Source organism: Kryptolebias marmoratus, linkage group LG20 (assembly GCF_001649575.2).
Source record: "Kryptolebias marmoratus isolate JLee-2015 linkage group LG20, ASM164957v2, whole genome shotgun sequence".
Lineage (NCBI taxonomy): Eukaryota > Metazoa > Chordata > Actinopteri > Cyprinodontiformes > Rivulidae > Kryptolebias > Kryptolebias marmoratus.
In genome coordinates this window covers 16,151,805-16,164,901 of record NC_051449.1, presented here as the reverse complement: position 1 = coordinate 16,164,901, position 13,097 = coordinate 16,151,805, and the positions used below count along the sequence as shown (strand labels likewise).

The 13,097-nt window shown below is 36.7% G+C and overlaps 1 protein-coding gene across 3 annotated transcripts in view; it reads right to left on the bottom strand.

Moving 5' to 3' along the window:
• Positions 1 to 13,097, bottom strand: part of astn1 (astrotactin 1) — a 300,003-nt gene that overhangs the window by 184,569 nt on the left and 102,337 nt on the right. For all 3 annotated transcript variants that reach the window (XM_017420879.3, XM_017420880.3, XM_017420882.3), the window contains 2 exons: positions 12,618 to 12,692; positions 8,226 to 8,363 (listed from right to left, as the gene is read on the bottom strand). In XM_017420879.3, the coding sequence (XP_017276368.1) occupies positions 8,226 to 8,363; positions 12,618 to 12,692 (213 nt within the window). The remainder of the gene's footprint in view (positions 1 to 8,225; positions 8,364 to 12,617; positions 12,693 to 13,097) is intronic.

The following is a 13,097-nucleotide window of genomic DNA, read 5'->3' as shown; positions in this document are numbered from 1 at the left end:
GGAAAATACATAAGTAAGTCTTCATTTAGCTAAATGGAGTTTAGAAGTTAAATATCTCCCTGTCAGAATTAGGTAATTTTGTGTTGTACAAATAAGGGTATCACTTTTCTTTAGATGGAGTTGTGTTGGTGGAAAAGAGAGGACATTGTGAAGACTGTGTTTCAGCATTCGGCTTTAAAAAATGTTCAATAAAAACATGCTTTCAAAAAGGCAGTTTGACATCAAGTTTGGATAAAATACTAACATTTTCATGTTAAATTCATTTTGTGTAATCATCACGAGAAACGCTATGACTTTTAGAAGAAGCACAACTGCTGTGCAAAGTGGGAGATATCGGAGATAAAAAGCACAATGAATTTATTATTTTAACCTTGCTGTGAACAGCTGAATAACATAATTATTATTATTTTCCACCATAAACCTCTTCCAAGGTCAGTAAAGAACTATCAAACAGAGGGACAACAGGATAAGTGTTTGAAATGAGTGGTGAAGAAGAAAGCAGAGAGGACCTCAGTGTTTCCTCACAGAATGTAAATCACTGGTACGTGTCTGCAAAGAAAATGTCCCACTGATGACAAATACGAACTCTGGTAATACTGCTGTTAATCTTGCCTTCGGTAAAGATAATTATGACCACTTTAACAGTGAGAAAATAAAAGAAAGATATACATAGTGGCCAACTTTTACCTGCAAGAAAGCAGATTTCCCTTGGTTTCCCAGTCAACCCGATGTTATCTCACAAACCAATTCTTTCCAGTATAATTGGCTATTGCTTTGTTGTCGTTCATTCTGCGGGGACCTATTGAGCAGAGCCTTTGCAGAAGATGAAACTAACAAGTGTTAGAATGCTAAATTATTGTAGAAGTCAGATTATAGGCAGGACACATCCACATGATGTGAGCAACCCAGTGTACTTATAACATGCACTGGATTCAAAAACCAGATGTTGGCATTGAGGAAAAAAGTGGTCATGAGATGAAATTTTGTAAGGCTGAAAGAATGATCGTCATAGTGCTCATTTTGGTGTTTAACAGACAGTTTATAAGCTTTTATGTTTTTCCCAATTTACAAAAAAAAGAAAAAAAATTACTTTTAGATTAAAAAATGGTTGATGCTTTTGGGAAAATAGTGGTAGATGGTGCATTTAATGACAGACTACTAACTTTGGGAGCAAAAATGACGTGGGCTAAGGACGGCATTCAAAAAAGGAAAGCAATTAGGAGTTCAAACTAAAACGGTGATTTCTCTCAGGATAAGATATATATCATGGAAAAGTGGTTCCTCAGATGGAACGGTGAAGAAATGCTACCTGATTTTCTTCAATAATATTCATGTAGATATCAGTTCAGAGAAAGATTCCCCGAAATTTTGTATTTTCTTTTTAGTCTGTCACAAAAAACACACTTTACCCGACTTTTTTTATCTTCTCTTTGTTATACTCCTCTACAGCATCAGTATTTTCCATCACACTTTTGACTTCACGATACATAAAGTCTTAGGCTAATAGCTCTTTGGAAGACATTTCCAGTGCAGAAATACTATTTTAAACTTGTTAAACTGTAGTTTTTGTCATTTTTCATAAAGTTAGCTTTAAGGAACATAATGTGTGTTTGCTACAAATTGCTAAAACAATTTACATAAAGATCCTAGTTTAAAAAGAAGTGCATCTTATCTAATATTTCATTTATTTTGAAATTGAAAAAAAATAAATAAATCAAAGTAGATACTATTAAATCAGTTCAGCTGCCACAACACCAGCTAATCAAGGAGAGAAAATCCAAATTCATTATTGTTTATCTTTCTGCTCAAGAGCATCTTACTGTAGTTACAAATGTAATCAAACACGTGGGAACGCAGCTCAGAAGCAGCACGTTTCAAAAAGGTGTTAACAGTGTTGGCTCGTGGCCCCTGGGGAACACTGAGTAGAGCATTCATTAGATCATGGATCAGAAGGAAATGAGTTATTTACACAGCATCTTGAAGAAAGCTGCCAAATGGAAATAAAATGTCGAAAAACAAAATGACAATGAGTCGAACGTGTGTAAACAAAGCAGTAGCGGAAGAAAACAGCAGAATGAAAGCATTGTGATACATGTGATGTCTGACAGTAAACAAAGAAAACTTCTTTTATCCAGCTCTTTTTTTATATAATAAAGACAGCTGTGATGATGATTCAAACATGGTCACAATGACACCAAATAACTGTGATTACACAACAATTGTTTAACTTTGACAGAAGTGTCAAATAAAGATGTCGTTGTTCAGCTAAGTCTTCCTTTATGACGTGTAAAGAACTGTAATGAAGCAGAACAAGGGACACTGAAACACTCAGAAAAAGACCTTTCTTTATAAGACATCAATTAAGTACTGCAATTTTAGATAAATACTATGTTACCTATAGCTTCTGTCAGTCCCAGGCTTAATATATGAACTTGCTCATTTCTGTCTTGAGTACTAAAGTACTCAACCAGCTGTGGCCGAGACAGCAGAGTTAATTAGTAACCCTCACAGCTGGGGCCTGAGCTGTACACACAAGTCTTTATATCTTGTTCACTCGAAAGTCATTTGCATCAAACTCGTGACGTATGCCCAGCAACAAGCACGCATGTATTTTTGTTGGATAATGAAGCCCTTTCTGTTTTCTGCTCTCGTGTGCAATGCATTGAGACAGCAGCTGATGAATGGCCACTAAGACACTCGCAGGCATTTCCTCAGTTCAGTGATTGTCTGAAAATAAATCAGATTGACACAGGTACTCAATTAAAAGGCATGCCTCTTTGCCCAGTTGTTTTCAAGCACTTTAAGCTCTCAGTTTCACTTTTGTTAACTGAGGAGTTTATGATGGGTTTGTTCAGTCAAAAATGACTGAATAGGCTTTGCTTTTTACGCTTTAAATATATGCACATATGTTCCATTCAGTTCTACTGTACGTAATAAAAAGCATAGAAAAGTTCTTCTGCAAGTAATATAAAGTATAGAAAGCATAACATAAAATCCTGTGATTTAGAAGCTGTCAATCACAGCTTGTGCTGAGTTTTCACCACTAAATTCAGACGACTGTGTTGTGATCTATACTGTCAAACTTTGCTGCGGCTCAGAGAATACCATATTGTCCACCCACACTCACCTTTTATTTCTTTAAAAGTTTTTCACAGTTTCTATTAATTGGTACATTTAATATGTGAGCACAGGTGGAAGTATGCAAAAACGACTAGAGAAAAAAATCAATAACAGTTTGTGGAAAGGAGCAAAGAAATAGATTTTAAAATGAATATGGATTACTCTTTTGACCACGAATGATTTGACATATGTGACATCTATATTCATGTTGTTGACAACAAAGTTACAATACATTTCAAGCTAGATTATTTGTATATCCCCTTTGGTATCTCCATGATCCCAAGGGCTGTCCCAGAGGACGGGTGCAATTTAATGCCTTCAGTGAAGTGACAACACAATGAAGAGGTTACTTCAAGCAGAAGATGGAAAATAAGGCAATCTCCTGGAGCCATACTGTAGTGATGGTGGGGATATTGCTAAAAACATTCCAGGTGGCCGAGCCTTGGCTGTTTGAACTCAACCTGGCTGAGCCCAAAGAAGCCACAGGAGACCGTCTCTGTTTGGGGCGCACCACTTGTGAAGAGGGAGGTTAAAGTTGAGAGCAGTGTGAGCTGGGTAGGAGGCAAAGCAGGAGGACATGTCACTTTCTAGTGTGACGATCTGGTTCTTGAGGAACATCACTTCTCTGGCAGAAGAGCTGGCATGTGATGTCAAGTGATCCCAACTAAATATAGTTAGGCTCTTCTTCACACACAGCTTGGGCACAGCTGGATTGTCTCCTTCTCTGGAGTTGCCCAAAGGGAGAGGCGTTAGGTGAGTTTGGGGGGGATACTCACAATGTGCTGGCGTTGTTGTTCTTATTTCACTCCGTGAATTATGCACTATTTTCTTCTCCAATATGTTTGCTTGTCTTCTCAACATTTTGATAAACTGTCTGACCTGACTAGGTGTTGAACAGCAGCTTTATTACAGAATTTGTGGATTTAGGAGTTTTATCTGCTTCTTCATTTAGTGCTTTTTGGATTTATTTGTAGCACTTTTTTTTCCACAACACTTCAGGTCTCCTCTGGGAGATATAAGCTTCCACTCAGCTTGCATAATTTAAACACCAAAAATTACTGCTGAACACTACTGAATGAGATATGAGGCAATAAAAAACACAGTGGTAGAAGCCCTGCAGACTTAAACTAAAATAAAAAAAGACATACAAGAAAAAAAAATGGACTGTTCCACACATAACCTAATGTTTGAGAAAATAGCTGCAACATTAGGCAGAGGACAAAATAATTTCACACTTTCTACAAAACCTGTTTTTCATAGAGAAAAAAAAGCAAAGCTCCTTTACTGCCTACAGTTTGTGCTAATGAGGAGAAAGAATGGAGAATGTAGTACTCACGAGAGCCGAGCTAATTTTACCTGACAATATTTTCACGGGACAAACAACTGCCACATGTTCTTCGCCCAAACATGTTGAGAGGGCCTCACACAACATATTCTAAAAAGACAATTCCTACCACTGGATGGATCTACTTTATGTCTTGTTTGCGCAGACTTCTCCAAACAGCACAATGCTTGCCAAACATGGAGTCACACAAACTATTTCAGAGTTATACAAGTCTTACTTAAGAATTAATAAAGTAACAGAGCAGCAAACCAATAATTTTGTCTTCATCTACAGAAGATATGAACTAATATGAGTTTCCATCATTCCATCTACATTCATAGCCATAAAAAGATGTTTTAACCAGGGGTTGTTGTAAGCATGTGCTGCTCACGTTTTCGTGGATTTTAAGCGGTTGTAAAATTTTGCACATAGATATACAATAACTTTGCTTCAATGTCAGATTTGCAAAACTCAAAAATATCAAAATGTTATTGAAATTTAAACATTGGCAACACTAATAAAATCTGTTTTACTGTTTATATTTTATTAAGTCTTTAACTATGCATTTGGACTTCATGTTCTCTGGTGTTCATCAGGGTGCTGCAGAACCCTCTGCACCCCTACTTTGTGTGATCTGATCTCAACGCTGCCTAATGAAAATGTCTCCAAATATACTTGTTCTGTGTACTATATTGCACTTTAAATGTCATTTACAGCGGACGTCAAAAAGCCTTGGTTGGCCAGCTGTTGACAAATTATAGTTAATGTCTCTGACCCGATTTCTTTAACACTACATGCTTTGCAAAGGTCCAGCAGTCCCCGTATGTTCTCATTCTATTTCACAGAGAGATACATTAAGCAGATTCAGCAGATTCTGAGCTCAAGACCTAGGCTATATTACTGTTGTGAAGCTTAAACCCTACTGTTCGTAAATATTTTTACTGCTCAGTCGCTGATACTAAAGGTTTTGAGGCCATTTCAGGAGAAGGAGATTGTAATTACTTTCCAGCTTTGTAGAAATAATTTCTTGTGTATGTTGTGCTAAACTTGCAAAGACACTCCAATCAATACATTTAGTGTCCTTGCTGAACATTTTATTCATAGATTCCCCAGTAAACACACCGTCTCTCTCAAACAAGATGTTGTATAGACACTTTTTACATTGATCCTAAATTGCTTGACGAGCCCCCTGACCCCCATCCTCCCTCACCCCCTTAAAAAGAAAATGTTGCCATGAAAGTACACAGTTATTTATTCATTTATTTTCAGTTGCTTTTAATGTTTTGGGCTGGTCTGAAATTAGGGGGTTTTAATGTATTGGAAAATAAATTTAAGCCTCCAACACTGTATCATGATAACCTGGACTGCTACAATGCATGAGCCTTGAACTATGCATTTGTACTGTTTTGTTGTGTACTAATAATTAGCTGACTCCTCTGCCTTCCACATAGACATACTTTTTAAAAAGTACGGTCTGAAAACCAACCTACTTAAAAGCACAAGAATGATGAGATGAAGAAAAATGTGTATTAAGTTTGTGGAAAATAAAGTTGTAATGTTTGAGGTTCACCGTACCAGCTCAGGCAATTAGATTTCTGCTCAGCTGATTGGAAGTGCAAGTTAATAATCTTGCACTGCAGTTGTTGGAGGACTGTTTGTGCATGAACGAGAAGTTGCACACTGTTGATTCGTTTTAGGAAGACACTGCAACATGGAGGTTAAACTGCTGCTTACCCACTGCAGTTATAGGAGTTACTATGATCAGTGAGCACTCAGTGGGTGGAAATATTGCAGAGCCACAATAACAGAAGGCTGAGTATCACCAAGACATATTTAATATCTGCACTGCTTATTTTGCACTATTTTTTCATGATTTTAAAGTTAATTTTAGGGACGTTGTCGGTGTTCAATTATTTATTGTGATGTGTCAAACTCAGAACACATATTCACTGCAGTTCTGACTTTAAATTAAAGGTCTACTATTCCTTGAAGGAATGCTAATTGCCTGCCGCCTGACATGCCAGAGATCCAAACTAAGATCCTGTTCTAATGAGTCATAGCCATTTTGGTCAAACATTGTAAATTACATTTTGTGCAGTCTTGTAATATTGCAAGATCTGATGAGATGTGTTTGTGCTCAGTGTATGTGTTGTGGATGAGTCTCAGTTACTAAAAGACCAAATTTCAGCTCAATACCTTTAAAATCACCTGAAGTATAGGGATTTCTGCGTTGGCTAAGGTTTGATTAGCAAACACAAAACATGAATTGGGTTGAGTCTGAGTAGATGTAAATTCAGTGATTACTTTCTGAAAGTTTCACTAAAATCTAGACACTGATACATGAGATATTTTCCTAACAGACGAACAACAAATAGGGTTCATTCCTACAGTTAATCGAAGGGTTTCAAGCAATGTTGTCACATAGTGTATAGTCCCTCAGAGTATGTGTTGGTGTTTTCAGCTACTACCATAACAGATTTTAGCTCAATATCTGTAAACATCTGTACTCCAGATGTTAATCAGTTGTAGATGTACACACAATGATCACTTTTTGAAAGTTTCTTTACAATTTGTCCAGTGGTTTATGAGATTTGTTGCTACCAGGTTGACAGAGTAGACTCCAATTGTCGTGTGCAATCAGTTAGTGCCCATGTATGTTTTGGTACTAAATACTATATAACATCTAAACTATATGGTACTAGAGCCAATTTTGTTTTTGCTCTGATCACTTTGCTGAGGTATCCATCTTGAAATAGGGGTTAAGTCCAAAGTTATTCAGTTAGTGGTAGATGCACATTCAATGATTACTTTCTGACAATTTAAGGGAAATCTGTCCACTGGTTATTTTGCTAACAGACAAACACACACACACACACACACAGACATAAACAAAAACATTATAGCCCTTTCACCTTTCTTTAGGCAATAAATATATATGTCAAAGGTGCAATGACCCCTGAATTAGATATGCAGCCTGGTGTTAAGGTCCAAGACAGGTTTGTAGAGTAGTTATAACTTAGACTGTGAGCATAATAAACTAAAAAGATACTATAGTTTTGTTTATGTTTATAGCACTTGAGTGTAAATACTGGTGAAACAAGCCTGTTTTGTTTTGAAGATCGCTTCTTCTTCCCTAAATTGAGCCAATTTAGCCGCCCACTGCTAGCAAAGCAAAGTGGCTAAATAATTCTGTTGCATCACTGATGTCAGTTGGGTCCAATTTAACACTGCAGCTTCGTTTTGGTTCAGTTACTTACTGCTTTCTCTCTGCAGTCCAGACACAAACACAGGCATTGCAAGCAGAGCAGATTGTCTTTGGAGTTATGAAGCATTTAACAACTTAAATGTTGCTTGTGGCTTTGAATCACCAGCTAATTTTTTGTTTTTGTTTAATTTTTTTCCTTCTGCATAATGGATTTTATGTTGGAACTCGGTACCGTTTCCCTTTGTGAATCATGACCGCTAACACCTCTTCAGTAATTTCACTGGGAAGATTACCGCAGCAATGGTAGGGCTGACTTGGAGAGGTGTTAAAAATTGCATGCATATCTTTTTAAAACAAAAACACACAAAAAAGGTTTGAGTAATATTTAAGTGCCACAATTAAAAAAAAAAAATATATATATATATATATATGAATAAACAGAAAAATTCTGGTCAGCTGCCTAACAGTTTTTATGATCCTTATACCTGATAAAACATTGTATCTGTTATACGGAGCCTCCTTTGTCATGTCAACAGAAGGTATATCCAAGAAAAATGTGTATTAAATGTCTCTTACCTGACGTCTACTGCGTCTTCCATTACCGTCATGTCTGTTTTGCACTTGGCTGAGGGGTTGATGGCAAGCTCAGCAGGAGGGATCACAAAGCTTTTGCTCAATGGGAGCCACATTCCTTCTCCCAAGGTGTAAGTAAATCTAAAGAAAGACAAAAAAAAATGTACAATAAAAATATTAGAACTTAATGGTACTTATGCATATTTAAATCACATGAAATGAAAAGGGTATTGATGTAAATAAAATAGATGTTTCCAATCCCATGTGGAAACCTCAAGAAAAAAAAAATGCAGATTTGATTTATGCAATAAGAGTAGATATTTCATTAAATTTTCAAACACAGAAGTCACACAATTTTCCAAGTCCATATTTTTTAAATTGCACATGAAACACTAAATTTGTTGTATTTCTTTCTATAACTTGACCCAGTTTTTTTTTTCCCTGCAGCTAAAAACAGTTGTGCAAAGCTACCTTACCTGTTGTGTAATTTGAACAATTGCAAGTACCGGTTTTAAGTCTCCACCTTGTGTAAGTTAGTGTGTCGTTGGGATGCAACTGTGAGAGACAAGCTGTCAACTCAAAATTGTGAGAAAATACGTGAAATTTCAGTTGCAGTCTTATTGAATTCTGAATGTTTGTGACCACGAGACCAGCGTGCCATGCTCTCACATTTCACTCAGAGGGTTGTTGACAATCAAGGCCTATTTTTGTGTCCACAACTTGCAAAACCGTTTTCCTAGCTGGTTTTGTACCCACCTAGGCAGCTGCTGCCGCAGTTATGATACTGGAGTTTACTTTTGAATGAAACAGATTTGGGCCAGTTTTCAATAATTCATATTAATCATTGGTGTGGTTTTAAAACCTATATGTGTTTTCTTTTAGAGCTCTAGAGAAAGGTTGGACACCCAGACAAAATTTAGAACCTGTCTCAAACTGAAACTTAGGCTTAAGACAGGTTTGAAACAGGTTTGAGACACCCACAACTCTGTGGCTATTTTGAGAGAACATGTTCAAAATTCAATCAACAGGAATGCACATCTCTGTGAATCATGTGAGTGAATTGTGAATGTCTCAAGGCATTTTAGAAACTACCTTGCAAATGCCATTCACATACTAGTTGCCAAAAGTCACAGCTCAGTTAGATACTGACTTTAACAAGCAACCCTCCCAGATGTTAAACTCAACACATTTGGAAAAAAAACCCCAAAAAAACAAAACAAAGAAACAATCCGTTTTAATGTTTGCATTAGAAACTTTTAGCTAATACATTTATAGCACATTTCGCAAAAGCATAAAACATCCAAACCAATTAAAATAACCTTTATGATAATATCAAATATATTCTAAAATTTAAAAAACAAACAAACAAACAAGTAGGATAAAGCATTGCATCAAAATGCCCACTTTATTGTACAGTATTGCTGATTCTGAGTTGGTGCTAGAGGTTATTTGTTTGACTGTTCAGAAAAGTTATTCTTTTTTTTGCATAAATCTTTCCTCAACAGAGGGACAATGTGTGTTTATGGACCCAATGCATACCAAATGTGGAACCCTGTTAAAAAGAGCCAAGAAGAGTTTCCCATGAGACCAAAGATGGGGATGAAATTGTAAACAACAGATGCCTGAACAAAGGCTTTAAATGTTGTATATGGCATACATTGAATTCCATTTAACTTTAAACACTGCAAATAAAATCTTCTACGTCATAAGTCAAACTTTAAGTTAATGGTCATAAAGAGCTTTATTAGAAGTTACAAATAAAGTGTGCTAATTTGTAATACAAAGGACAAAAACATGTTGATTAAATGGTTAACAATTTTTAAACCTATGATTAAGTCTGCCTTTATTGAAAAGCTTAGCATATAAAAAGGGCAGTGAAATGAGAAGGCTGTGTGAACTACCAGCCACTTTACGACCAGGGTGATTAAATCACTACAGAACCAAAAACATTTAATTATATCAACCTAATTACTTCTTTTCTTTCTAATTCAAGACTTTAAATGGATCAAAGTGATGCCATTTTTCCACTTTATGTATGATTCTGGGTTTTGTTAATGAATGTAAGCTACATAAAAAGTCATATTTCTACATTACTTCTTGGATGTTGTTCCCACATCTTGTTCTACTTATTCTTCAGGGAGCGTGTACAGTAGGAGAGCTGAGATTCCCTGTGATGCAGTGTGACGTAAAAGGGTGACCACAGGATGAATTAAACGGCACTTAACAAGCTCTGTTTTATAATGGACAACTGGGGACTTGTGTGCTGCTATATGACTTATTTGGTTCGCCCTGAGAGAAACGGGAGGTGGAAAACAGTAAGAGTCCCTGCGAGGAAACGGTTGTTGAGTGGAAAACATGTTCGCGGTCCTTAGAGGAACTCCCTGCGGTTATTTCTGCGCAGATAACAAGTGTTGTGTGTTTGAATGCTGACTCTCAGCATTTATCTTCTCTGTTTACTTTGCTTCATTTTACTCACCTTAATAATCTGTTGTTAAACATTAATATATGCTTAGGCAAACAAAATTAGAGCTGCACAGCTCTTTGAAAGCTCGCTGAAATTCAAGGTGACGTGCAGGATTGTTTGGTAAAGCCAGCTAGAGACTAAAATGATTGAATTAAGATGGATGGTTAAATTAGAATAGATAGCTGTGTGGGAACACTCTGAGGACAACATTTTAAAACCTTTATCTTAACAGAAGGAAAAGAGATGACTCTAGAGAACATGTCAACTGGGAAGGTAATGTTTCAAAGCCTTTTACAGGAAATGAAGTGTTATGGCAGCCTCTCCTGTCCATTCCCAACAGACTGTGTTAACAACTAAAAGAGTGGTCTACAATGAACTGTTTAGTTTTCTCTTCTAATAAAATAGTAGCACAGGCAGTGTTTTCTTGTTTTTGCTGCTGCACTGTGGAATGGAAGGAGTCAGAATGGACACAAAGATGCGCCCTTCTTTAAGGTGCCTCTGGCTCTTCATAAATCACCAATTGAGTCGAGCCACATGCAAGCTTTCATTAATGCAGCCAGCATCACAGAACCATGGGCGGTGTGGAGTGTAGCTCGATGGCAATGATGGCCGATGGCAAAAAACAAAAAGCATCAGACATCTTCCATTCTTAATCCCACATCCCGATGGTCGCACAGACCGTGTGTTCACATTACATCAGACCCTTGAACAGCAATGCCTGCTTACTCTTACATATATTGTCTGTTACAGTTCTGTCACTACCTGGCTTTACAGCTCAGAGGCAGAACAGCAGTAGGTTGGATTCAGTCCCTCGTGTCATTGCAATTCTTTCATAAATCAAATCAAAATGGGATAAAAGCATTTCTGTTTTAGCTTTGTAGCTAAGAGATCTGTGAATGGGGCTAGAGTCTTGTAATGAAGACAAAAGTACAACTTCTGATAGAAGTTCAGGGATCACACCAACGTACTCAAAATAATTATTTAGTTGTTATAAAAACATAACTGATGACTGGAATTCAATTGCAAAACTAAACAGTACTGGTTGGTTGGTTGGTTTTGGGTGTATCTTTCAAAGTTTTAGCCAAAATGGCATCCATCTTTATCTAACAACTAATTTGGTGTTTGATGACCAAAAACTGCAACACTAAAACAACAGGATTGCTTTGCATCCATTCAGCTGGTATTCATTTGGAAGAACGACATTTATCCTGCCAGTGGCTTTTTGTCACGTCACTTCACGCCAGATGAAAAATGCTTTTCGTAAAATATTTTGGTGGAAAACCCAAGAACAGTTTCTTATCTCCATCATTTCTTCATTATGCCACTTCCAAACGAACAGAGGCAAACATGGGGATGAATACAGCATTAATCATCTTTTAAATTATGACAGACCTAAAGGTAAATTATTCCACATTTACACTTCAAGTCAGTTTGTAACAGTCTTGTTACAACATAAGAAATTATCTGTTTTGATAGTTTTTGTTGAAATAAAAGTAGCTGTAACTGCTTAAGCGTCACATCTTTTTATTATTATTAGTTCTTATGTACAACCCTGGACCACCACACACCACACATTTTTCAGGAGTGGACTCAAAGTTTATCAAAGAGCACTGGGGAAAATTAGGAAACTAGCTAACAGAAGAAATAACTACAACAACAAGCGAAAAGGTTCTGGTTATTAAAAAAAGTAAGTGTTGTTGTTTTATTCCTTCTTTTTCCCTTTCTAAATTTAGAGTCTGATGTTTTCTAATCCCTTTGGTAGATGCCTGCTCGCACTGTTCTCGTGATCATAAGGAAAAATGTCAATCACAGATCTAACACATCTGAGGATCTATCTGACTGGAGCATTAGAAAAAAATAAAATAAAATAAAATAAAATTTAACAAAAACTTTTCCTTGGATACAACAAAGTTGTATGAAGTCCCCCTTACCTGAAAATACGATCAGAGGGTTGTTCTCCCATCACAAGATCAAAACCACGCTGGAAGATGGTGTAAGGCCAGGGACTTTCATGAAGAAAAAATAGATCAGACGAAAAAGAGAGGAAAACTGATTGTTAGGATCAAAAACCAGAGAACTTTTGAATTTTTTAGAGTACCCACACTCCTAATTTAAACTATCCAAAAATCCCAAAATGCATTTCAAGTCTACCTGCCTTCATTCCTTCTTTAAAAACACCCTAAAAGTCAAGACAGGATCACACTGTGTACTGGTATGTGTAAACATGCCAACTAAAAAATGTACTTTGCTGCTGCTGACATGCAGTGTGACATTGACTTATATTTATTTACCAGGGGAAAGGATGAGAGGTGATGACAGGATGAGACGGAATGAGAGAGAGAGCTGCAGAGGAAGAGGGAGAGACAGGAGATGGAAAGAGCAGATGCTGGTGAAGAAACAAAAAAAAAAAA